The 26,731-nt window shown below is 38.6% G+C and overlaps 1 protein-coding gene across 3 annotated transcripts in view; it reads left to right on the top strand.

Annotated features, from left to right (window-relative positions):
* Nucleotides 1–26,731, top strand: part of PPP2R5E (protein phosphatase 2 regulatory subunit B'epsilon) — a 166,726-nt gene that overhangs the window by 87,185 nt on the left and 52,810 nt on the right. For all 3 annotated transcript variants that reach the window (XM_010588683.3, XM_010588682.3, XM_003408698.4), the window contains exon 3: nucleotides 3,931–4,127. In XM_010588683.3, the coding sequence (XP_010586985.1) occupies nucleotides 3,931–4,127 (197 nt within the window). The remainder of the gene's footprint in view (nucleotides 1–3,930; nucleotides 4,128–26,731) is intronic.

Raw genomic sequence — 26,731 nt, 5'->3', positions numbered from 1 at the left:
GGGATCTTCTCAAGTTGTGATAAGCAAATGCTAATACTGGCTAGATGGGTAGTTGTACTAATGACCTTCAGGGTATTGCATAACCACTTATTGATTCCTCATTATTTATGGTTATGGTTTTGGGAGGTGAATATCCTTTTTTTTTTAGGGGGCAGGGATGGCCTGTGCAGGCCAGATGGTTCCATTGGGCTGCCCAGGAAGATAGCCTGGCAGAAACATTCACTGCCTGTTCTGATTTGAGATGTGAAGATGACCTTTAATTTTCCTCATTTATGCTTATTTCTAAATGTATTTGTTTTATTCTTCAATCTAAGTGACTTCAGTAGTGTTTAAATTTCCACATGGTTTGGATTTGGGAGGTGGGTAGCTTTGAGTTGTTAAATGTAGTGTTACTGCATTGTGGTCAGAATGTACTGACCGTATGATTTCTTCTTTTTGTCATTTATGAGATTTTCCTTGTGGCCTAGTACTTGATCCTTTTTACAGGTGTTTCTTTAAAAAGAATGTTTGTATCTGCTTCTGGGACGGGCTCCATAGACACTAAACTTTTCTTGTATTGTGGAAAACTTAGAGAATGTTTCATCTCTGATCCTGGCTCATCCTACCTTTTTCCATCCTACTGGGTCTAGGGAAATAAGAAATAAGGGCAAGGAGCTTGGCTTGGCTGGTAGAGTAGTACTGTACCAAACATGACAGGAAAGGCCCTTCCTTGGAATATTGCTAGTTATATCATCCTTTGTCACAGGTGATTTTTAATTGTTACTTTAAGGGATTGGCTCTTTGAGGAAGGCTTTTTCCTCTTTTTTTCTTTCTGTTAGTTGGGATTACTTAAGTTCTGTGTAAGGGAGTCATTTTAGAAGAATTTGTCTGTGGTAAATGATAAAGCTTGTTTCTATATGTCTTAATTTCTGGGGAATGGGCTGGAGGTGAGATAGAGAAAGGTTTCAGTACTTTATGAATGAGTGCATGGTGGAAATGAATTTCTTTCTTTCTGTGTTCTTCCTCTTCTTTGTTTGCACACACCCTGCTCTCTGGAATGTGTTACTCCTGCCATTCATGGAGATTGAGTGTAGCACTTTGGTGAAGAGTCCATGTTCCGGAGCTAGTCTGCCTGGGCTTGTATCCATTAGCTGAATGACTCTGGGCAAGTCACTGAATCTTTCTGTGTCTTGGTTTTCTTATCTGGAAGTAGTACCTGCTGCGTAGGTTGTTGTCAGGATTAAATGAGATATGTGTAAGGTGTTTAAAAGGGTATCCAATAAATATACCAATAAATACCAGTTGCCATTGAGTCACCTCTGACTCATGGCAACCCCATGTGTGTCAGAGTGGAACTGTGCTCCATAGGGTTTTCAATGGCAGACTTTTTGGAAGTAGATCACCAAGGTCTTTCTTCCAGGGACTCTCTGGGTGGACTTGAAGCTCCAATTTTTAGTTAGCAGGCGAGCACACTAATAGTTTGCACCACCCAGGGACTACAGATACACGCAATACAAACACACGCAATAGTGCCTGTAAATGTAGGTTATTGTCATTATTCCATTGGGCAGGTGGGCAGTCTGCTTCATATTTGTCTATGACATTATATCAATTTGGATAAATAAAAAATAAATTTCAGCTGTTTAATATTAAAAAGAAAAGAACTAAATGTTAACTGCCTAAATTTTTAAAGTATCCAAATCTGTGAGTCTCTTGAGTATTATTGCAGTGACCACAAAGATTAATTGTTGTTGTCACTGTTTAAATGATGGTTTGCATTTTGGAGGAAAAGCTATCATTTATAGATGTCTTCATAATTCATATGTGCCGGGTCAGGGAGCTGTCCATGTAGGTAGTCTGGTTATTAGGCTTTATTAAAGTTAATATATCAAAAAATTCTCCTGAAGGTTTTAACTAGTGTTACGTTAATAAGCTTTTTTTTGTTCCCTTTGCAGTGACAAAACTCCCGTTCAGCTTTGAGGTATGGGGCCTGAGGTAGAACTCAGAAGATTTCGGTTATTAACCGTGGTGGTCTTGCACATGTAATTAGACTTTGGTTGAGAAGATAAAGTTATGTTCATAAGTGTCCTTTTTCTTTTTTTCTTAATTAAATGCCTTAATTAGGTGGCAATTAAAAAGAAGGTTTGGTCTGACTAAACGTAGTTCTTTAGCCTAAGGCTAGATGTTTTGAAACTGATTAAGTCTAAGGGCATAGAACAAGACACAGTTCATGCCTTAACCTATAAAAAAAATTCCAAGGACTTTGACTGTAAGATAGATACACTAGGCCTTTGGGGACCCATGGAGATGGCAGCGTAAGGGAAAAGTCACAGGGATAGGACTAATTTTTTAAATTCACAATGTGTTTTTGCTTAGAGTAACAATGATACTATATACCTTCAAAAATATTGTCTACTTCTTGTGTCCTTATTATATGTTGTAGAGAAGTCCTACGTTTTCAGGTTTCCTACCTATTTCAGGATTATCCTGATGTGGATGTCAGTAGCCAGTGTTTTGGGAAAATTACCCATAAGGTCCCAGGTACTTGGGCTGGCATTTGGATTGTGGGATATGAGGAGGGGAGGGGGGTTGTGGAGAGGAGCCATGTGGATTCTGTGAATGGGAGCGTGACCCTTAGTCCTCTCTGCTGGGGCTGCTAGTGGTAGGAAGGTAGGTGCTGTTAGCTGTTGCACTCACCTCCAGTGAACAGGTAGCTCATGCTGTGAGGCTGCTGTAAAGCATTTTCCGGAAGGCTGGCAAAGTCCTCCTTGTGTAGTACACAGGGTGCGTGGGAGTGTGGTTAGAGACCTGGGCTTTGTGCCCAGCTCCATAACTCATTTATTGTGGGACCTTAGTGATTGTCTCTTATTTTCTTTCTGAAAAGTGGAGAATAATAGTGCTACCTGCTTACCTGTAAGGGTGTTCTGAGGATTAATGAGTTAGTCGCCTTAGATGAAGGCAGCAGCCTACCCTGGTCATAATTGTATTGCCTCTCCTTGGAAGCTGCAGTTTGGGGCTGTAGGTGGGCATAAAATAGGGAAAAGAAGATAGAATTGAGTTGTATGCAACTTAGTTGGTGTATTTCAAGTGCAGACTTTAGGTTTCCTTGCTAGCTGGGGAATTTCAACTAACCTGAAATTTCTGCATATGTATATGTATATTTTTTTAACATAGAAATAACACCAAGCCAAATGTCTGACCTGCTGTTCATGGGAAAAGAACAGATGTCTATTCTGAGAACATATTAATAAAGATGTCAGTAGTTTTCTCCTATTCTAAGGGAAGAAGATGGGTCAAAAGAGAGTGTAGATTTAAGTGGAGTTTGCTCTTATTTTCCCACTACCGATATGCTCTTTTTGAGAGAGTTGATGTTGCTTCATTTTATTGATTTTTCAAGTTTTTTGACAGAGAAACATCATTGAGGTGAAGCCAAAACAAGACAAAAGCATAACAAAAAACATAAGCACATGTACACAAATAATTGCTGTAAATATCAAGGATGTCAGCCTGAAATTAAAATGTATAGACTGACATTTCTGCTTTGAAATTTTTTAGTAAACTAATTTAAACTAACAGTGAAAACTTCTGGTTTCACTTTATAATGGGAAGTTTGACCTTTTTCAGTGTTTTTGGACTTACAGGTGTTGACCTTGGGATATTTTTGGTTGAAATTTGCCTCATCTCTTTATTGGCTCTTAGGATTTTGGTTAATATTTGGTTGTGAAATAGCAAATGCTGTCAATTGTATTGGTACAATGTAGTTTTCAAAGACAAAGTCTCTAAAGCAGTGGATATGGTGTCCCTTCCTCCCCATGTGTAACTGTTAAAAAGAACACTGATGTCATATGAATTCTTATTTTTTTGAGCTTGCTTTTGAAGTAAATTTCACAGAGAATTCCTGTTACCTAGAAATTGATGACAGACTTACACCATTTCCTTTTTTTTTCTTAGACGTTCCATCCTCAGAGCAGCCTGAACTGTTCCTAAAGAAACTTCAGCAGTGCTGTGTCATTTTTGACTTCATGGACACGCTATCTGATCTTAAAATGAAAGAATACAAGCGCTCCACTCTTAATGAACTGGTGGACTACATTACAATAAGCAGAGGCTGTTTGACAGAGCAGACTTACCCTGAAGTAGTTAGAATGGTGAGTTTCTTTTTTTCGCCGCGGACACTTTTAAGCATCTTCCATAGCGACTTACAGGTGTATTTATTGCAGAGTGAGGTCACTGGAGGTCACCTTCACAAATGAGAGCCAACCTTCTGAGAGCTAAGCAAAAGTAGTCGGCACAATACTAGAATTTGAAGAGAATGGTTTCATGAGAATGAAATCCAGAACTTTTCAACTGCAGCAGTATTGAAGGAATCAATGACTTGAAAATATGAAATCAAGATTGCCAGGGTATAGTTGGATTTCTGGCTTTGGGAAAAGAAAAAGACAAAGGAGAATCAACAAAAGTTTTAGATCTGTATTTGAAAAATATTCAAGCCTGTTGGATGTCTTGACTCCCCCCTCCCCCCTTCTGTTCATTGTGGTATGTTAGAAATAGCTTTAAGCTTTATAAAATTGTGATTTGTAGAATCTAGTTAAGGCCTCCCTTGGCATTATAACTAATCCTTCATTTTATAATCTGCTTGAAATCAGGGGCAAAGTCTTTTATGATTTTTGAACAGTGTCTTGCACTTTGTATGGTCATTAGGAGTTACGAGAAGAAATATTAGCGTAATGCAAGTAGTTATGTTCTTACTGGGTCAACAATTATATTACTTTTTCAGCAGCTGAGCCACAATATAATCTTTCTGTTAGATTTCTGTGGAAGGGTTGCCTTCCTTGGCATCCTAGAAGGTCTTGGATCTAGAGAGTGCATGCTGTTCTGGCCCAAAAGGGTCAGTGCATCATTGGGAAGCCCACTGGGGAATCTGGCCCATTCTCTGTGTACTGCTGAAAATATCTAGCTTTTCTTTTTTGCCCTTACCATTTGTACTCAACAAATCTTTAAAAGGGACATCTATGATAGAGTAGATATGGTTAAGAAGATACCATTCAGATTTAGGAAGAGACTTGAATTGCCACAACTTGAAAAGCTATGACAGATGTATGGCGGTCATTTCAAAACATATATTCCTTAGACCCATATTGGAATGTTGCATTTGCTGTTAATATACAGGGATGTTGTGCTAGAATATTTGAGGCTAACTGTTAACATTATGGGTCATGAGCAGTGTTTTTCAACCAGAAGTGATTCTGCCTCCCAGAGGACATTTGTCAATGTCTAGAGACATTTTTTTGGTGGGAAAATATTTGGGGGTAGTGCTGCTGGCATCTAGTGGGTAGAACAGGGATACCACTATACCTCCTACAATGCACAGGACGACCCCCTACAATGAAGACTTATGCAGCCACAAATGTCCGTAGTGCTGCTGTTGAAAAACCTGCTCAAGAGTTTGTATGCTATCTGACCCTTTTAACTGGACACTCAGGATCTTCTGTAATTCACCTGCCTCTGCAGAGCAGCATGTCCCCTTGTTTCAGTCTATCTCTTTCCTTAGCCAACTATGTCCTTTCTCCAGAGGCATCCACTGTTTATCTTTCTTCTGTATTCTTCCATGGAGAGCCCATGAATATGTAAGCATATACAAGCATATAAGTATAAATCCTGTTTTTTCTTAAATACACAAATGATGGCATACTGTTCACACTGTCTGTACTTTGCTTTTTTCACTTAGCAATGTGCAATATGTATCAGTACATATAGTGCTGCCTCATTCATTTTTATGCTTGTGTACTGTTTTACTGTAAAGATGAACTGTAATTTATTTCACTAGTACTCTATGAATATTTTTGTACACATCAGCTTGCCCTGTGGGACAGCATCTGTATATATTTGTTGATTTTTTTTTTAATACTCCCCCTCCCCCACCCCCCCCATTTCTGGATCTTTATGTATTCCCTGTCCCCCCGACCTCTAATTCTAATTCTCACCCTTCCTTCAATATGTAGTGTAAAGTGCCCCCACCTTGAATAGCCCCTTTGCTTTCTCATTCCTTCAGTTTCTCTGCTTCTTTGCAGCCCACCCTTTTGGAGTATGTTCATTTGGTGCTTTTTATCCTTTCACACATACACCTGATTTTTCTAACTAGATTGTAAGCAATCTTAGGCAGGGACTGTGCCCTACACATCTGTCGCCCCTTAGCCCCGTGCTACCTGCGAGTCTGCTGCACTGGAATTTGTTCAATGAGTGAATGCATTCCCTCTTAAAATGTGCACTCCCAAATTATGATAAAGATATTGATGTCATTGGGCTATATTTAGTTTTAGACCCAGTATTTAACATAATACAAAAACTCTTTCATTCTTACAAACCAGCTTCTCCTGTAGGAGACCTTTTCTCTTCTCTCTGATACTCCTCTTCTTTCCCCAAGAAAGACTCCCATCATTTATGTGTGAATGTGTGTTTTAAAACATACTTGAACCCTACCCTAGGAGGTGTTGACTCTATAGAATGTGTGCTATTCTAGGGTATTAGGAGATTTACTTTCTAGATGGTAGTTTAGGGTTCTTAACTGATAATTTGTGAAATTGTTAGCCACTAATTTTACATGCTACGTAGATAGTCTGGGGGCATTTACAGAGGAGGTAGTGTGATAGAGGAGAAAGAGAAAGGACTTTGAAATTCGATGGGCCTGGGTTCAAGTGTCAGCTCTGGTCACTTATTTGCTGCATCATCTTAGGCAGGATGCTGAGAGATCTATCAGGCCTGGGGAAGAGTGGCCCTAGCCCCTCCCACCTCCCGCCATAAATATTCTACCTAAGTAAAATTGTTGTAATTAGTTACAATTCTGGGTTCTAACCACCTCAAGCAAACATGCAGTCTAGTAAATAGTGCTTCTGCCGTGTAGGAAGAGTTGGAAACAGGTCCTCCCTTGGTGCCTCTTTCTCCCTCCATTTTGCCACCTCTAACTAAGCCCCTTGTATATAAAAGCTCTGGATTGCTTTTTCTCACTTTCCTTATCTGTATCATACTTGCCTTTTGGGGATTTTGTGAGGATTGGTGAAAATGTTTGTATGATTCTTAGAACAATCCCTAGCCATGGTTAAAAAAAAAAAACCAAACCCAGTGCTGTTGAGTCGATTCCGACTCGTAGCGACCCTATAGGACAGAGGAGAATTGCCCCATAGAGTTTCCAAGGAGCACCTGGTGGATTCGAAATGCTGACCCTTTGGTTAGCAGGTATAGCACTTAACCACTATGCCACCAGGGTTTCCCTAGCTATGGTAAGCACTCTATAAATAATAGTATTAAGCATTAAATAAACAATACTGTTGTTATGTTTTAATGATTTTTTTTATCAGATACTTGAGTTTACTATCATTGGTAGAACCCACAGTTCATATTTGTGGACTTAAAATATTCTATCGGCTAGATGTTAGTATTCTTCTCCTTCAGTAGTTCTTAGGTTCTGTAATTCCAAGACGATTCTGCCTATTGACTAGTCACTGTCCCCACGTACTCTTCTTTCTTGTCACTGTAAAACAGAACCATCTCCCTAGGATTACTGAGGGAAATGGTAGTGCTTTTAATGAAATATCAATGAAATGATAGCAGGCTTTTAAAAACCAGGATGAATGATGACTTAGTATGGCATGTTATGGTAGCAACATTATTACCAAAAGCCTGTGATCCAACCTGATGGGACATATACTTTGAGTATTGCTGGTCCTATTAGAGGAAGAAAAGAATGATAGATGAATGTAATCTATGAGTTGTGGAAATCATTTCTAACATTTAATTGAAGTCTGGATACCACCTACAGACTTCTAGGATTAAGAAAAACAACCCTTTATGTATAAACCAAACCAAAGTAAACCAAATGAAACAGTATAGCATGTAAGTTACCTGTAGAAGAGTAGTGTTGGGGAGTGGAAAGAGCCTCAGACAGAGAATGTAGAAGCCACTGTACTAATTTCTCATTTTCCACTTAACCCAGTGGTGGGATATTGGGTAAGTAAGTCATTTCTTCCCTAAGCCTCAGTTTCTCCTGTTATAAATGGAGGGAATTGTTGATAATCTCTCACATTCTTCCAACTCTGAAAAATACCAATTTTTCGATTAACGTAGTCTAAGAAATTTAGAATAGATTATACCATTCTTAATATTTACAAACCATTGTCCAAAGTGTCTGCTAAGGTAGGTGGTTTGTTACTTGCATTTCTCACAGGCTCTTATCTGATGGAAAAATGAGAATCTGGACTTCTTGTTCATGAGGCTTTGGTACATTCTGCTTTGCATCATCTCAAGTGTCAGGCTTCTGTCCTTCAGACAGTATTTTTACCACATTATGCTAATTTTTTTTTTTTTTGGTTCTGTTGCCATGTATCTATTTGAAAGATTTCTTAGAATTTTTGGCTGTTCAAATAATCTTGTGTTGATTCATATTTACCTCAACTCTGTTTATTGTATATTCTGGATTTGCACATCTTCCTTTTCAAAAATATCTATTTTGGGGATGTGTCAAAGGTGAGATGAAATCTCCTTGGTAATTAATTGTTTTAATTAATTCCAAGTAATGTTTATTGAATGACTTTGAGGCACTCTCTTATATTTTGATGATAAAAACGACAGGGCCCCGCTCTGTCAATGAGCTCACAATCTCGTAGGGAAGATACTCATGTGCACAAGTAACAAGTTAGCGTCATATGTGTACTCATAGAAGTATGTTCAAGGCAGGGAGGGAGTAGAGAGAAGGGGTAATTAATTGAGAGTAGAGGTAGTCAAGGAAGGCTTTAAAGAATGAGTAAAACCTGAGTAGGGTTTTAAAAGATGAATATGTATTTTCCAAGTGTCTGAAATAGTGTTGAAATGAAAAAAGAGAATTATGTGATGCAAAGGAATCCTCAAAGCACATGGTATGTTCAGGAAAATACAAGTAGTGCTGTATGATTACTGCGTTACATGTGTTTATGTTGGAGGATAGGGATGGTGAATGGAGGCAGTTGAAAATCTAGATGTGGACCACATCCTGAAAGAACCTTATAGAAAATGGATGATAACCATTGCAAGGTTTTAAGCAGGGGAGTGACATGGTCAGCTTTGTGTTGCGATGGCAGTGGGACAGATGAGGGGCCATCTATGGAGGGTGCTGACACTGAAGGCAGAGAACATTGATTAGAGAAATTGTGGAAGGCCTAAACGAAGGCGTGGAAGTAGAGAGGGGAGAGGAAAGAGTGGTATTTGAGATTCACTTAGAAGGTAAAATTGAAGCCACTTAATATTTGTGTGAATCTTTGGAGCGAGAGAGAGAAAGGAGTCTAGGGTGGCTTTGAGAATTAGGTGGTGTGTGGTGTTCCTACTTGAACAGCAGGTGGGAGAGCAGGTTTTGGAAGGAAGCTGAGGAATTGATTTTTGATGTGTTAACCTCGAGGTTTCTATGGGAGATATAGCTGTGGAAAGTTGGAGATGGAGATTGGTACTTGTCAGCACAGGGGTAGGGCAGAGGAGAAAAAGAACGATGATAGTTGTAGATAATACAAGAGAATCATTGTGTTTCAGTGCAGTGGTACAGATGGGAACTAGTGAGTTGAAGAGTAGATAAAATAAGAGGAGGTTGGGATGATGATTGTCGATAATGATCACATATACAGTCGTGGAATCTTGGGTGTACTGTCTTCACTAGAGGAAAAGCCTGTTACCTCTGTCCTGCAGAAAGTATGTAACCTTACTGCACTGGTGGTTTGCTGCTATTATTTTCATATTTTGTCTTTATGGCTTGGCTTTCCCTCGTTTCAAAGTCTGCGCACCCCCAATCTGTGGTTGAACATCTGTATATTTCATACCGTGGACTATGCAACCTTCCAAAGCTAATGTAGTTTTAAGATAACATATGGTGAACATTTTCTTTCTTTTTTTCTAGTAAGATCTTTTCTTGAGTCCTTTATGTATTTTTTTGGCCCCTAATAGCTTTTTTTTTTTAACTTAACTCTAAAATTACAACCTGTCACTTGGTTATCTAAGTGCTTTATCTTTTATACATTATTTGATTTAACTGGAAATCACAACTCTGGTTAGCCTTCTAATAGAATAATTTGGTTTTGTAGAAAATTCGGAAGTTGCAGTGAAAGGTTTGAATCTGCCTACACATATTCTTAGGAGTGCTTTGTTAACTTGGCTGAAAGAGGGTTTCTTTTCATAAAATAACTATCTAAAAGCAGCCTTGAGAATGATAACAACCAGGGGAAATAAGAAATTTCCATTTCTCATCTTCCTGCATGTGATAAGGAATATAACTATATATCCTGGCTAGAAATTACTTTGAAGGTGACTCATCAGACCCAAAGGAGATAAGATCTATCTAGGTGGCAAGTTAGTAGCAAAACAACCATTTGAGAGTGGGCTGCTTACAAGATTAGAAATGTAAATAATAGAATATCTGAGATATTTAGGGGCAGAAGTTTATGGGGAAAATTTTTCGAGCGTAGGGAAAGTGTAAAAGATAGGGCCTAAGAATTAAATTAGCAGTAAAAAAAATTCCTTGGTACTTAGGAATTTGGGGTTATGATAATAAAGATTACCAAAAGACATTTTTAGAATGAGGTCAGAAAGAGTTCATCGCTCAAGGTTAGGACCAAATTGTTAGCATTTGTAATTTATAACAGGGTAGGGACGCTGGGCAGGTACTTTCTCCTTTCCTTAATTACTGCTTTAAACTCGTACTCTGCTACTCCAGTTAATGCTCATTTATCAGTGTTTATTTAGTGTCTTAGGGGGACCATAGATTGGTTTCACAGGGTCATTGAACCTTTGATATTAAGTGCGAGATTTTGTGTCTTCTGTGTATTTTTGTGGGAGAGGATACGTAGCTTGTTATTAGATTCTCCAAAGTGTCTGACTCCACACTGGTTTAAGATTGATTTTACTGTTTGTACAGTGCTGTGCTAGATGCTACTCTACTGGAAAAGGTGAGATGAGGTTGGATCAGGGTCCTCCCATTTAAGGCAGTAACTGAAGATGAAAAATGAATTTGTTAGAATGATTTCACCAATGAAACCATCTGTACCCAGAGCTTTCTCTGTGGGAAGGTTTTTGATAGAGCAGTCAGTTTCTTCAGTACATCTATGACCATTCAGATTTTGTTTTATCTGTGTTGTTTCGGTAGGTTATAATGGTTACACAATTTAGAATTGCCGTCATATATTATCTTAGACCCTCTTCACAAAGGTGTGTGCTAATCAAAGATTGCCAGTAGCATGTACGCCTTCTATTATTAGCAGCATAATGGTCTGCAACAAGAACTACAACCTATGAGTTAATTCAGTCCTCTTAACAACTCCATGAGGTAGGTAGTATTATACTGATCATTTTATAAATGTGGTGAAGGAAGTAACAGAGAGGGTAAAAAACTTCCCAAAAGCCACCTAACAGGTGACTGACAGAGCTGAGATTTGAACCCAGGTAGTCTGGCTTCAGAGTCCGTATTCTTAACTGTTGTGCCATACTACTTCCCTGGGATCATTCTTTCCGATAAGAATGAGGAACAGTAATCCCAAGGATTGGATTCTTGCCGCTGTACTGTGCCTTTTCCTTGAGCTCTTCCAAATAGATAATGAGACCTTTGAGTAAGTTCACCACTGTTATCTTTTGTTGCTGCTGACAAGGACAGATCAAATAGTAGACTCTGGCATTAAACGTTCATTTTTACTTAAGAAAGAGCCCCTCCCCCACAACCCTCTTTGCCCCACTAGCATGTGTAATAACTTTGTATTGCTTTTGTGTTACTCCTGAGTTGAGAACAGTGCTTCTCAGACTTCTTCCCTGCCCTACCACTCCCTCCCAGCATGTAATAGTGCATATTGATTGCGGGGTAAGGAAGGGCTCCGGAGGAGGGCTGTGTAGTTCAAAACTCTCCCCATCCCATACAAAATACAGTCCCTGAGATGATTCTATCCCTTAAGTTCATATGCTCCCCCCATGTCCTTCCTATCCTACCATTAGAAGTTCCAGAGAAGAGGCGCCTTTTGCCCAGATGTGTTCCTCATGTAGTGGTATTAGCTTAGCAGTGCCTTACCTTTGCAGCCTTAGAGGTGCCTCACCTTTGCAGGTTGGCTGTCAGTGAATTCTTTAGACTAACAGAAGTCTGATATGGAAACTCAAAAGGCCAGTATATGGATTTAGAGTGAGAAAAGCACTGCTCAGTGGGTAGCCATCTGGGTATGTTTGAACCCTGCGTTCTTTCCCTGCAGGCAAGCGTTACGGGCAGCCAAGGAGTCCTTAAGTTGCTTGGTCAGCCGGATTTGGAGTAAGGGGAGTTAGTTAGCTAGCCATCTCCATGATGCACCCCTTAATCCTTGGAAGTACCTAGATGTGTACAGCATGCTTTTCCTTGTTGTTGTCCTTCTCATGTCAGTGGTATTGCAGACAGACCTGGGCCCAACCTGGTCACTTACTGTGTGCTTTTGGGTGAGTCTCAACACTCAAACCTGTTACCCCACTGTAACCTTATTGTTGTGAAAACTATGAAAATTCTTTAGCATAGTGCTAGATATATAAAGTAGCTATTGTCATTATTGGTAACGATATTCATGGATGGCTCACCTGCCACCTCCGATGGACTGACTTTTTCAGATGGATTAATAACGTTTTTTGATCATAATGAGGTCTATTAGTAGGAGAACTTTTATGTTTCTCTAAGGTGACTTTCTGTATCTTTTCTCTGAATATGTTGATTTTAAGCTGTAATTCTACCAGGGAGATCTTATTTTCATGTTTTTTTGGGGGGAGGGTGGAAGGCCTCCTTGTAAATCTGTGTGTACCCATATGTATATAATCATATATATGAGTATATTTACTGCCCTCATATCACCCAAATAAAAATTTTCCTGATATACTTCATGTCCATACTGTATTAATAATTTACTATTTCTCTCCTGCAAAAATTGTCTCTTAAGGGATCTGACAGGGGTTTTTAATGTGTTTAGTTTTAATATAAATGTGCTAAGGAGGGAGTTTTTACTGAGAAGCAGCTGAGCTCCTTGTGATTACTATTTGCTTCATTGACATGCTATAGTCTGTCTGATTTAACTGCTTTAAAGACTGTTCAGAGTTGTCAGTATACTTAAATTGGACAGCTGTGACGTGTCTATTGCTAATATATCCAATATCATCTCACTGTAATGAGAATACGCCCTCTCTTTCCCCACCCCTTCCCGGCATGGGGTTTTTTGGTCCCTGCACTAGCTGGCAGCAGAATTTTGCAGGGTAAGTTACAGTACTGCATTCAAGTTTTGGTTTCTCTTTTTTCCCACCTTTTAATTTAACCTTGGGACTGAAAGGGTGGTTCCAGAAAAATCTATCAAGAAAATAGATGAAAAATGGTTGGGACATGTTGCCTGTGGTATATCCAAGTGACTCCTGTATAATTTTAGCACTTGGTATTAGTTTGTACAGTTTGGCTACCTCTACTGAGGAGAGACAGAAATGAGAGAGGGATTTATTGGTCAATTCTCTAAGGAGAAAGCTGATTATATCACATTATTGTATTATGAGTCCTGGAAAAAGCTGAGAAAATGGGTGTCCTCAATGTGGAATTCTCAGAGACAGTAAGTAATGCTGGAGGCAAGAATTTGGCAAGAAAACAACGAGCAGGTTATTTCCAGGAGGTAGCTGGCTGCTGACCAATATTAAAAGCCAAACTTGATCTGTAGATGAAAACAAGAAATATGCTATCCAGTGACTTCTGAGGAGGAAGTTGCCTTTGGAAAGTGGGGATAAGATAAGGGACTTTTTTAGAGTGAAAATGTAATTATGTTGATGAATAGAGGGAGGTTGGGGTCAGCGGGGCAGTGGAAAGGGAAATGGAAGGACTAAAGCTTGCATCTGGGAGCCAGTCCTGGGTAAGGAGGAGCATTGCTAGGAGGGTGACGCATGTAAGAGAGGATGTTTCTGAATAAAAATAGGACCGGCAATAACTATTTGGTAAGTTGGAGAGCAAATTAATTTTTTTAACAAAACAGATAAGCAAACTGTATTGGAGAATATGCTGTTTCCTGAGTTTTCAGAAATGTAGGCGGTGGCTGGGCACATAGGTAATTAATGGGCTTCTTTGAAATACTGTGGAATTTCCTTTACTAAAGTAGTTAAGTCCTTTATGAGAATAGGGCAGGACACTCTGGGATAATGCAGACCCCTTCCTTCTGGGGGATTTTTCTCTTAGAAAAGTTAGATTTTTTAATCTTAGACTATAGAGTGAAAAAAAAAATAGAGTAGATGCTGAAAAATTAAATTTGCATTTGTGTTGCCCTGAGTAATGGAGTAGGGAGTCTCTTAAATCTTACTCTGGAAAGTAAGAATAGTTATTTGAGGGGTAAAAATAATGAGAAAGCAGTACACTTTGTTTTTTTTTTTAATCTTAATTGTGCTTTAAGTGGAAGTTTACAAATCAAGTCAGTCTCTCATACAAAAACTTATATACACCTTGCTATGTACTCCTAGTAGCTCTCCCCCTAGTGAGACAGTACACTCCTTGTCTACACCCTGTATTCCCCATGTCCATTCAACCAGCTCTTGCCCCTTGCCTCCAGACAGGAGCTGCTCACATAGTCTCATGTGTCTACTTGAGCCAAGAAGCTCACTCCTCACCGGTGTGATTTTCTTTCCCATAGTCCAGTCCAATCCCTGTCTGAAGAGTTGGCTCTGGGAATGGTTCCAGTCTTGGGGTAACAGAAGGTCTGGGGACCATGACCTCCGGGTTCTTTCTAGTCTCAGTCAGACCATTAAGTCTGGTCTTTTTATGAGAATTTGAGGTCTACATCCCACTGCTCTCTTGCTCGCTCAGGGGTTCTCTGTTGTGTTTCCCGTCAGGGCAGTCATCGGTTGTAGCTGGGCACCATCTAGTTCTTCTAGCCTCAGGCTGATGTAGTCTCTGGTTTATGTGGCCCTCTCTGTCTCCTGGGCTCATAATTACTTTGTGTCTTTGGTGTTCTTCATTCTCCTTTGGTCCAGGTGGGTTGAGACCAATTGATGCATCTTAGATGGCTGCTTGCCAGCGTTTAAGACCCCAGATGCCACTCTCCAAAGTGGGTTGCAGAATGTTTTCTTAATAGATTTTATTATCCCAATCGACTTAGATGTCCCCCGAAACCGTCGTCCCCAAACCCCTGCCACTACTACGCTGGCCTTGGAAGCGTTCACTTTTTTCAGGAAACTTCTTAGCATCTGGTTTAGTCAAGTTGTGGAAGGCAGTACACTTTGAATGCTTGTTTAAAATGTAAGCTAACAGGGTCAGTGATCAGTTCTTGCACCTAGAGCCCTCACATGCAGTTTCCTTCAGAGGAACTTACATCCACCCTTCTGCCTCTTCCCAAGACAAGGCCAGCACACCTCAGTGAGGCCCATGAGGGAGGTTTCCCTGTCTTCCCTTTGTGTGATATATCTTACCCAATTCGTGAGGAGTACTTTTACGCTATGGAAAGAACTCAGTTCCAATGTAGTTCGGGTGTGTTTTTGTTTTAATTGGTTACCAGCTAGCTCATGGCTTTGTTTTACTAATGAAATGTCACAGAGACAGACAGACAGACAGACAGACAGACAGACAGAACACATACACACACACACACACACACACACACACACACACACACACGAGAGAGAGAGACGGAGAGGAAGAGGGAGAGGAGAAGAGAGATCATTAGCTTTGGCCATTTAGTTTCCTGTTTATTTTTAGGGATTTCAAATAAGAATGCATACCCACCAATAACCAGAAACTTGCATCTGGAGCCGGAAGTGTTTTGTATTTTGTTTTTTCAATTCAAAATCCAAGAGGTTTCACTTTTCTTTTTAGCATTAGCTGATTTTGAACCATAAAAGTGCTTAAGCCAGATGTTAGAATATGTCCTCTCTGAAAAGCCCTGTGTTGATACTATTTTATCAAACTGTGAACTTTGGCTCTTACAAAAGTCACCTAATTCACTGGTTTTAGTAACTTTCTGGGATTTAGGACCCACAGTCCACAGACAATGAATGAAATGTAGCAAAGACCTGGTATCACGTGGCTAGCCCGTGTGTGGGGCATGAGTACTTGACTTCGAATGCCAGCAATACGAGGGCCTGTGCTGTATTTATACACCGTAAGCACTATGACTATTGCAGTGTTTACACCTCTATTTTTGGATTCCAAGATTTAATATCAACAATCTTCACTTTCGGATTCACTGCTGCAATTCCAATTTTGGAGAGAGTACACGATACAGTTGTCTCTGTGTATGAAATATAATTTCCCTGTGATGGTTTTGTGTAGGGATAACAGTCTAGAGATAATTTAACATTACTTTCACCATTTTGCAGACCAAAAATTGCCTCTTATTTTGAGCAAAGCTTAATCTTGAAGTAGAAATCGAACGGGAGTAGAGGGTTTATGGGTGGAGTTTGTGGGTAATAAGGTGGGGAGGCGGGGATAGGTCTAGATTATGGAGGATTTGGCAGGGTAAACAGAGAAGGTTTAACCTAAACTCGTAGACAGCAGAGTTGCTAAGGATTTTTGAACAGGGAGGTGAAATATAAATGATACTCTGATTTTTCTTCCTCCAGCGCCTACAAAGAAAGCCTGTGCGCTCTGCCAGCTCTTTTGAAAATTAGGCTACCAGACTTAACCCAGGATGGCCTGAGGGGGGGAGGAAAAATGAACTCTTGGAGTCTAGCCAGAGGGCTGGTGTCCCAATCTTGTCAGATAGTGGCAAAGGGAGAGGAAATTAAGAAGAACATGTAAAGGAACTCCCTGTCTCCTGTATTTTTCTCCCATGTTCTTAAAAGAAAATTTGAAAATAGAAAAAAAAAAAATTATGCATCGTTTCATTATTTAAATTCAATCTTTTGGCCAATTTCCTCCTAGCCTATGTTTTTGTTGTTGTTGGGGTAAATATGTATGTAACAAAACATTTGTCATTTCAACATCCTTTACATACACAATTTAGTGACACTAGTTGTATTTATCATGTTGTACAGTCATCACCATTATCCTTTTCCAACTTTTTTGATCACTCTCAACGGAAGCTCAGTGTCTTCTAAGCATTGAGTCCCCATTCCCCCACTGGTAACCACTAATAACCTTAGGTCTGTATACATTTGCCTGTTCTACTTCTAGATATTTCATGTAAGTGGAATCATATAATATTTGTCCTTTTGTGACTGCTAGTTTTTTTTTTTTTTTAATGAGCTTTTTCCCTTAAAAAAAAATTAGATATACTTCACATGCAGTAAAATTTTACGAACAAGTCTTAGGCATTGAATGTTCAGTGAATTTAACAATGATATGTACTTTGTAACCATCACTCTAAACAAGATCTAAAACATTGCTGTTACGGCAGAAAATTTTCTTGTGCTCCTTTCCTGTTTTTCCTTTAAAAAACAAACAAACAAAAACATAATTTTAACTTTAGTATATACATAATTTTGGATTCTGCTTTTTTTATTTCTGTAGCACCATGATATAAACTTGCTTTCATGTAACTATCTTTTTTAAACATCATTTTAATGGCTCTCTAATCTTCCATTATGTGTATGTACCATTGTTTACTTAATTGTCATTTCATCTTGGAACATTTGAATTGTTTCCAAATTTCCACTGTTAAAAGTAATACCCCCATGAATATCAAAGAGACATTTTAGAAGAATAAACGGACTTGTTTACAAATAGCGTGTAACAGAGAGGAAGAGTTAAAAAAAAAAAAAAACCCAAAGTGTTAGAAGAAGAATGACAGAATGAATAAGGTGGGAAAGGAATTTGCCTTTAAGGGGAAGGGAGGACCAGTATTCATCGATTGGTTTTGACTGGACTGAATTTGAGTTGGTAGTGAGATGTCTGAGCTACTCTGTCTATAACTGGAAAAAGGAATGAAGGACACCAGTGACAGATCTCATAGTGGAAAAAGTGATAGAAAACTGAGTGTTGAGAGAAGAGCAGCATGCTTTTTCTCTGTCTTCAGTTCTAGTCCTGATTTTTTTTCTTTTGAGGTTCATGTAGTTGTTCATTGGATGAAATGATGACTTTGAGATATTCATTTGAATTCTGTATTCAGTTTCTTCATAAACAGAATGTGTTTTACTTTTTTATTTTGCTTCACACTAAGACCTACTAAGTGATTGGTGCTAATTCTGAGAAAGAAAATTGATTTGGAGATCTTTCATTTTACTTTGGCTGAAGTTTGGTGGTGCAGTGGTTAAGTGTTCAACTGTTAACCAAAAGGTCTGCGGTTTGAACCCACCAGCTGCTCCGTGGGAGAAAGATGTGGCGGTCCACTTCCATAAAGATTACATACAGCCTTGGAAAACCCTGTGAGGCAGTTCTACTCTGTCCTATAGGGATGTCAATGAGTCCGAATCGACTTGACGGCAATGGGTATATAAAGTCGGAGCAGCTGCCATTTGGCTTTCTTACTGCTCTACTGGACTCTTTCCAACCAAAAAGGGATTGACATATTTGCAGAAGAAAGTTAAATTCCTGGAATTAGCAGAAGGTACTGGAGAATGAAGGAACAATTTAATAGGAAGTACTGCTAACTTTTGAGTAAATATGGTGGATTGTTGTCGTTGTTAGGTGCCGTCCAGTTGGTTCTGACTTGTAGCGACTCTGTGTATGACAGAACGAAACACTGCCTGGTCCTGTGCCATCTTAATAATCATTGCCATGTTAGAGCTCATTGTTGCAGCCACTGTCTCAGTCCATCTCATCAACGTCTTCCTCTTTTTCACTGACCCTCCACTTTACCAAGCATGATGTCCTTCTTCAGGGACTGGTCCCTCCTGATAACATGTCCAAAGTACATGAGGCGAAGGCTCTCCATCCTCACTTCCAAAGAGCACTCTGGCTGTATTTCTACCAAGACAGACTTGTTTGTTCTTCTGGCAATCCATGGTATATTCAGTGTTCTTCACCAGTACCGTAATTCAAAGGCATCAATTCTTCTTCGGTCTTCCTTATTCGCTGTCCAGTTTTTGCATTCAAATGAAACAATTGAAAATACCATGGCTTGGGACAGGTGCACCTTAGTTCTCAAAGTGAAATCTTTGCTTTTCAACACTTCAAAGAGGCATTTTATAGCAGATTGGTCCAGTGCAGTATGTCATTTGATTTTTTGACTGCTGCTTCCATGGGTGTTGCTTGTGGATGCAAGTAAAATGAAATCCTTGACAGTATCACTCTTTTCTCTGTTTATCGTGATGTTGCTTACCGGTCCAGTTGCGAGAATCTTTGTTTTCTTTATGTTGTGGTGCAATCCATACTGAAGGGTGTAGTCTTTGATCTTCATTAGTAAGTGCTTCAAGTCCTCTTCACTTCCAACAAGCAAAGTTGTGTTATGTGCATATTGCAGGTTATTAATTAGTCTTCCTCCAGTCCCGATTCCACGTTCTTACAATATGATGGATTAAACACGTATATGTTTATTTCCTTTATCTCTTGAAATGTCACTAAAATTACTGAAAAGAAGTAAAACCTACAAGAACAATGCCAAATGGAAAAGAGATCTTAGAATCAACATTTTGGAAGCTAGAAAGCAATGGTGGTCACTACCTTGGCCGATCAGAGAAAGCTGAACCCTAAGCAGCAGCAAGGGAAGTCTGGAAGTAGGCAGCTCACATCACATTACCTCCAGGAAGAACCAGAAGGATACCTCTCTAAGCAAGAGTATATGAAGGCAAAAAGAGATTTGTTGGAATATCTGTATAAAAAGAAGTTGGAACTACTGATTCTACCCTGTCCCTCCAAAACCAGGCAGCTACTTGACTGTCCCAAATCCCAGCAAAAGACTGAAGGTGTACGCCCTGGAGAGGCTAAAATGGAGGAAATCTGATCTTGGGGACATTAAGCGCAGCTGAGAGCAGTGGTACCTTTCTGAAAGTAGGGGACCACATACAATGGGAAGATCCTCAACCTTCTTTCCTACTGAACTTCCAGATCACTTACGTTCTCTTGTCAAGGGATAGATGATTCTTCTCGGGAGAATCAGATAAGCTCAAGAGAAGAGGCCTAAATACATGAATTGAAGGGGAGGCATTAGGAGGGCGAAAGGGTGATGGTGGTAAAGAAATAGGCCACCCAGTCTCACTTCAGACAATCCCACTAGTCAATTAGTGCCACTTTCTCATACAGAGCTCCCATTTTAGATATGACTGGGCAGCTAAAGATCGCATGATGTAGGTGTTAAGAGCACAGGCTTTCTAGATTTGCATTCTCTCTCCTGCCACTATACTGACATTAATACCATTGGTTAATTTTGCCGGGTTTTGAACTTTATATAAATGGAATCATACAGTATGTTTTCTTTTGGATCTTCTTTCACTCAATATTAACTGTGAGAGGTGCATCCATGTTGTTATGAATAGTTGTTTATTCATTTTCATGACTATTTAGTATCCCATTGTATGCATATATTATAATTTGTTTATCTATTCTGTTGGAGAACATTTAGGTTCTTTCCAGTTTGGGCTATTAACAAATACAACCTCTGTAAACTTTCTTATACTAGTTTGACCTTGATGATCACTGTACATGGAGAGTTCCCAGCCCAAATGTTTTCCCTTTTTTTGCTTCTTTTTTTCTTAATCTTTTTTCTTGTCTTTGTGACATCTCTCTCATTTGATGATCATGTGACACAGGTCAAAGGGAGTGGAACAAAAGATATTTCTCCCATATTTTTCCTCCCCCATTTCCTCCTGTTTCCCCCTCATAATTATTGATGTATTCATCAAAATTGTACCTTGTATTTATATTTGATCTGTATTCAAATTGTGTTGATTCTCTGTTCGTGATCTCTTGTGACAGATTCCTTTCTTCCTTACAGTGGGCAACATTCTGATCCTTCCAGAAACTCAGTATCTAAAGTTGTAGGAATAATCAGTATATTATAACTCCAATTATACCATTTCATCAAAACAGATATCAACTAAACACAACTACCAACAGCAGCAGCAGCAATAGCAATAATAAAAACAGATTTTTTCCTCAGTCTGTATAAATCTGTACGTTGTAGGTACCTAGTAGATTAAAAAAGAAATACCTCTTAAAGGAAATGTGAGTTAGGAAAATCGTCATCGTCGTTGTTGTTGTTAGTTGCCATCGAGTCAGTTCCAGCTCATGGTGACCTCATGTATGTAAAGTAGAACTGCTTCAAAGGGTTTTCAGGACTGACCTTTAGAAAGCAGATTGCCAGGCCTATCTTCTGAGGTGCCTCTGAGTAGGTTCATACTGCCAGCCTTTTGGCTTAACTGTTTGCACATGCCCAAAATTTCTATTACTTAAATCTTGTCTTTTTACATATTTAAAAGTTATGATTGAGCCATACAATTTTCTAAACGTTGCTTCATTTGTTTTTTTAGTCCTTCTTTCTTCACCTGCCTATTAAGCTCCTTTTATCATTTTAAGATGTTCTTTCTGCCTCATTTGAACAGAATAGCTGCTATAGAAAGCCCTGCTTTAAAGTAAAGCCCAGATTTAAAGTATGACAGTGAATGTGTAACAGTGTTGTAATCACTGACTTCAGAAATCTCCTTTTAAGTCCTCTTTTAGAATTTCAGTTGTAACCAGGGCTTTGGTTAGTTCAGGTTTGAACCCCTGCCGAGAATGTTCTTTTCTAACAAATTCCCAGCCGATGTTAATGCTCTGGGACCAGTTCTGCGGACCACTAGTAGAGCCTGTCCCGACTCATAGCGACCCTATAGGTCAGCGTAGAACTGCCCCATAGGGTTTCCAAGGAGCAGCTGGTAGATTCAAACTGCCAGCCTTTTGGTTAGCAGCCATAGCTCTCAACCACTATGCAACCAGGCTCCACTAGTAGAGCAGTGGTTCTCAAAATTTATTGTACATAAGAATCACCTGGGAAGCTTGTTAAACATGTAGATTCTGATTCAGTATATCTGGGGTGGAAATGCAAATTCTCAGCAGGGGTTCGAACCAGAACCAACTGGTTCAAAGCCCTGGTTGTTACAAATCTCACACTCTCACAAGTGCATGCTTCTTATGCCTGTGTAAACAACACGCTTTGTTTTTGGTTCAGTGAATGTTTTCTCAAAGGTATAGACCTTTGTCCACAAATTTGGTTTTATGATTAAAATGTAGATATCCTTGCTGGAGTGGCTTGACCTCACCGACATTTGATAGCTTTTTCAAATAGTTCCCATTGTGCCCCTGAGACCTCCCCTTGTGATAATCAAGGACATTGTGGATATTGTTTGGGTCAAGGGATCATATTTAACTTAAGTGAATATGTTTGGAATAATAACTACTGAAAATTCTTATCTGAAAATTATAATTTTATTGATAATATTATGTAGCAGTGATAGTTACATATTTAATATATTAGAGGATAAATTTAGACCTGTATTGTATGGCCCATAATCTAAGATGTTGTACTGATTTAAATTTTTGCTTTTAAGAAGTTAAGTGCTAAGGTATTGCCTTTGCACTAGAATAAGGGATTATAATGTTCACATAAGTCCAGATAACTTGTAAACAGTCATGTTTAGTCACATAGATGGTGAGACTTGAAAACAGACTTTATATTTAGACTGAGCTGGAAACTACAGTGGGTTTATTGTGGTAATTAAAGGACATAGTTTGGCTTTAGAGATGAATTATTGATTGAACAAATTGCCAGTGAATTAAGTGTTAACTGAAAGTTTAAAAATTTTGCTATTTGTTTCCTAATTAAGCATCAGATTAAAAGATATTTATTGGCTCAAGGGACTTAGAATCAAAGTCAAAGTTTGATTCTAAGTCCCTTGAGTATAATAATAAATGCTTTGGGATCTTTTTCCTTTTTAAAATTTATTAATAGTTGTTTATCTATAATTAGTTCTCAGAGGGACTGAGGGTAAGGTCATTAAATTTGTTTGAGAGGTTCTTTATCATCAGGACTATTAAGAATTTTTTAATTTGGTGTTATGTCATATGTATGTGTTTTATGATCTATTACCATCCTATTATTATTTTTATTTCTGTGTAAGCAAAGTAGGCAAATTTTGTAAGAATTTTAGTCCTTATTCTTAGAGTTTGAATATTTAGTGCGAATTTCTAGTAAGTTTGGAAATAGTCTTCTGTGTTCATAAGTCTATTTTAGAGGTTTTAAATAAGTATTGTTTATGTTTACATTTTTGGTTTCATATCTGATAGTTTTAAACATTGCATCTATGGTAGATGTTGTGAACTACTGCTATGAGATTTTCCTATTTTCTTGCAAGATCCAGTTTTACTGTATCTATTTAGATTCATCTTTTGTGTTAACACAAAATGTATGAGAATAATGCTTGATCACCTAGCATCAGCATTGCGTTTAGTGGTCCTTTTATGGTCCTAAGTGTTTTATTAAATCATTTTGGTATTTTTTTCCAATTACATGATGGATTACTGAATGAATGAATAAACTGAATGAAAATTCAGGGATATCACTGAAATTATTACTTGTATGAGGTATTAATATGAATAGTACTAAAGGAATAATGGCACCTTTCAATTTGCAAGATGTTCTGTATTTAATGCCAGTCATATAGCTCTTTGTTGGAAATTTACATTTTAGATATTACCTTAAGAAAATTCATTTTATATTTATGAGGTTACTATTTTAGTATTCACAGTTGATCTGCTCGAAGTATTATGTAATTGTATGAAATTATAGTTTCACAGATAAAAGGAGGAAAAGCATTCTTGAGACCAACTAGCTCACCTGCTTTTATCCGAGAAAGATGATACCCAAATCCTTCTGGAATGTATATTATAAAGCAAAGAGAAGAGGACTTAAGTTGACTTGTACCCCTATAGTGCCAGTGGCCCCAGATCACATTACGTGTCTGGTTTACTGGAGCCTTTTATACATAGAAGTTGACTTTTCTGATTTTACTAATGGCTAGTGCTGTTCTTAGAGAATTTATTATTGATAGGGTTTTAAAATTTTTGAATAAATATTAATAATGATAACAAATACACACTTAAAGGAAATTGAAAGCATTCATTAGGTGTTTTTGTTTGTTTCTTTTAAATAACTCTCAACTGCATTGCCCTTACCTTCTGTTTTGTTCAGTGTTAATTTTCTTGGCAGATGTTTAATAAGTGCCTATTAGGTGCTAGCTGCACACTGTTCTTTTTTAATGTGCTATTAAAATGTCTACAAAAGCCAAGCTGTAAAATTAGTAGTTTCTATGGATATAAAGAGACTGGGAATGGTGAGTTATTTTTTTCTGCAGTAATTTGCCTCTTTTGGCCAAGAATTTCAACTTTTTTTTTTTTTTTTTTTTTTGCATCATAGTTCCATTAGGTCCTAGACCTTCCCTGCAGCACTGTCACATGCCCTTCTCCTCTCCCCCCAGTATCCTACAGTGGTAGTTCTGAATAACAGCTGAGTTGTGAGCAGTACCAAAACCAAAACCCGTTGCCATCAAGTTGATTCCGACTCATAGTGACTCTTTAGGACAGAGTAGAGCTGCCCCATAGGGCTTCCAAGAAGCCACTGGTGGATTTGAGCTGCTGAGCTTTTAGTTAGCAGCCGTATCTCTTAACCACTATGCCACAGGGATCCATGTAATCAGTACGGGTTCTTAATTAATATTAGTTTAATCTTTTTTTAGGGTTGTTAGATTTAGCAATTAAAAATACAGGGCACCCAATTAAATTTGAATTTCAGATAAACAAAATTTTTTTTGTATATTTGGCATAGTGTATATAAAAAAATTTTTTTTTTTTTTTTACTATGCTGTATATATATATACTTGCTAAAAATTATTCATTGTTTATCTGAAATTCAAATTTAACTGGGGGTCCTGTGTTTTATCTGGCAACCCTAGTTATTTCCATTTATCGTATATTAGGTGCCAGGCATTCAGAGCTGAGTAGCAAATCATTGAAGGACTCAAAATCTAATTGGGGGAAGATGAGAAAAGGGGAGGCAAGGAAGAGATTTAGAAGCAAGAACACCAGAAAGGAAACCATTGCAATAATCAAGATGTTTAATAACGGGGGTATGAACCAGGCAATGGAGATAAAGAGGTGGTTATATTTTCTTGTTAAAGCTGAGCAAGACTCACAGCTTACTTAGACCTGAATGTCCACAGGTAGATACACAGTGCCTGTAGGTGCCATTGTGTGCTACTGGCAGGCCAAAAACCTAAGAAGGAGATGGTTGGAGAGGAGCAATGGGAAAACAAAACAGTAATAAAAATGATAAAAAGACACGGGACGGGGAGAATCAGAGGAAAAACAGAGAGAAATAAGGAAGTCAAGTGCATACATGGTCTCAGTCAGGTCAGGGGGTGGAGTTGCTGGAAGTAGTAGTTTATCAGGGAAAGAACCATGAGAACCCTCGGCTCTTGTTTTAGTGCTGTGTTACCTTAACTAACTCACAAGCTCTTTGATCCTCAGTGTCCTTATTTGTAAGATGAAGGTACTGGGTGTAATGGATTCTAACATGATCTGATTCTAGCAACTACTCAGCAGAACCCCTAATCATAGGTTTTCTATCTGTGAGGAGGGCCTATGCAAGTTTAAACACTTTTTCCTTCCATCTTTTCAGCCTTGCTCTCTGTCCTTATAGCCACCTTTTAGAGGCCAGGTCAATCCTGTAAGTCTTTAGTTTGATTCCAACATTCAGTGTTTATTAAAATGTCCTTAGAATGAAAATTAATTAGGCTACCTCTTAAGAAATTTATTTTGTAAGCTTTTTTTCTTTGCACTGACACCAGTATAGATTTAAAAAAAAAAAAAGGTTGAAAAGTAAATCCTTGCAATATACTTTTAAACTTTAAGGTTTAGGGCTAGAGTCTTAGATATTTAAATATAGAGACAGTTGGTGACTTCAGAAGTACCTGGATGCATTTTATTTTTACTTATTTATTTAATTGTGCTTTAAGTGAAAGTTTAAAGTTCAAGTTAGTCTCTCATACAAAAATTTATACACAAATTGTCATGTGAACCTAGATGCTCTCCCTGTAATATGACAGCACACTCCTCCTTTCCACCCCAGATTTCCCGTGTCTGTTCAAACAGCTCCTGTCCCTTTTTGCCTTCTCATCTCAGCTCCGGATGGGAGCTGCACATTTAGTCTCACGTATCTACTTGAGCTAAGAAGCACAGTCTTCACAAGTATCATTTTATGTCTTATAGTCCAATCTAATCTTTGTCTGAAGAGTTGGCCTTGTGAATGGTTTTAGTTCTGAGCTAACAGAGAGTCCAGGGGCCATGTCTTCCGGGGACCCTCCAGTCTCAGTCAGACCATTAAGTCTGGTCTTTTTACTAGAGTTTGAATTGTGCACCCCACTTCTCTCCTGCTCCATCAAGGACTCTCTGTTGTGTTCCCTGTCAGGGTGGTCATTGGTGGTAGCTGGGCACCATCTAGTTCTTCTGGTGTCATCTCTGGTTTATGTGACCCTTTTTGTCTCTTGGGCTTATATTTTCCTTGTGTCTTTGGTGTTCTTCATTCTCCTTTCCTCCAGGTGGGTTGAGAGCAATTCATGCATCTTAGATGGCCGAATGCTAGCTTTTAAGACCCCAGATGTCACTCACCAAAGTGGGATGTAGAACATTTCTTAATAAATTTGTTATGCCAGTTGACCTGGAGGTCCCCTGAAACCATAGTCGCCAGACTCCTGCCCCTGCTACTCTGTCCCTCAAAGTGGTTGAATCCAGAAAACTTCTTAACTTTGGGTTTAGTCTAGTTGTGCTGAATTCCCCTGTATTGGGTGTTGTCCTTCTTTTCACCTAAGATAATTCTTGTCTACT

Source organism: Loxodonta africana, chromosome 10, assembly GCF_030014295.1.
Source record: "Loxodonta africana isolate mLoxAfr1 chromosome 10, mLoxAfr1.hap2, whole genome shotgun sequence".
NCBI classification, from domain to species: domain Eukaryota; kingdom Metazoa; phylum Chordata; class Mammalia; order Proboscidea; family Elephantidae; genus Loxodonta; species Loxodonta africana.
The sequence above is the reverse complement of the archived record's forward strand: the minus strand, read 5'-3'. Positions and strand labels throughout refer to the sequence as shown.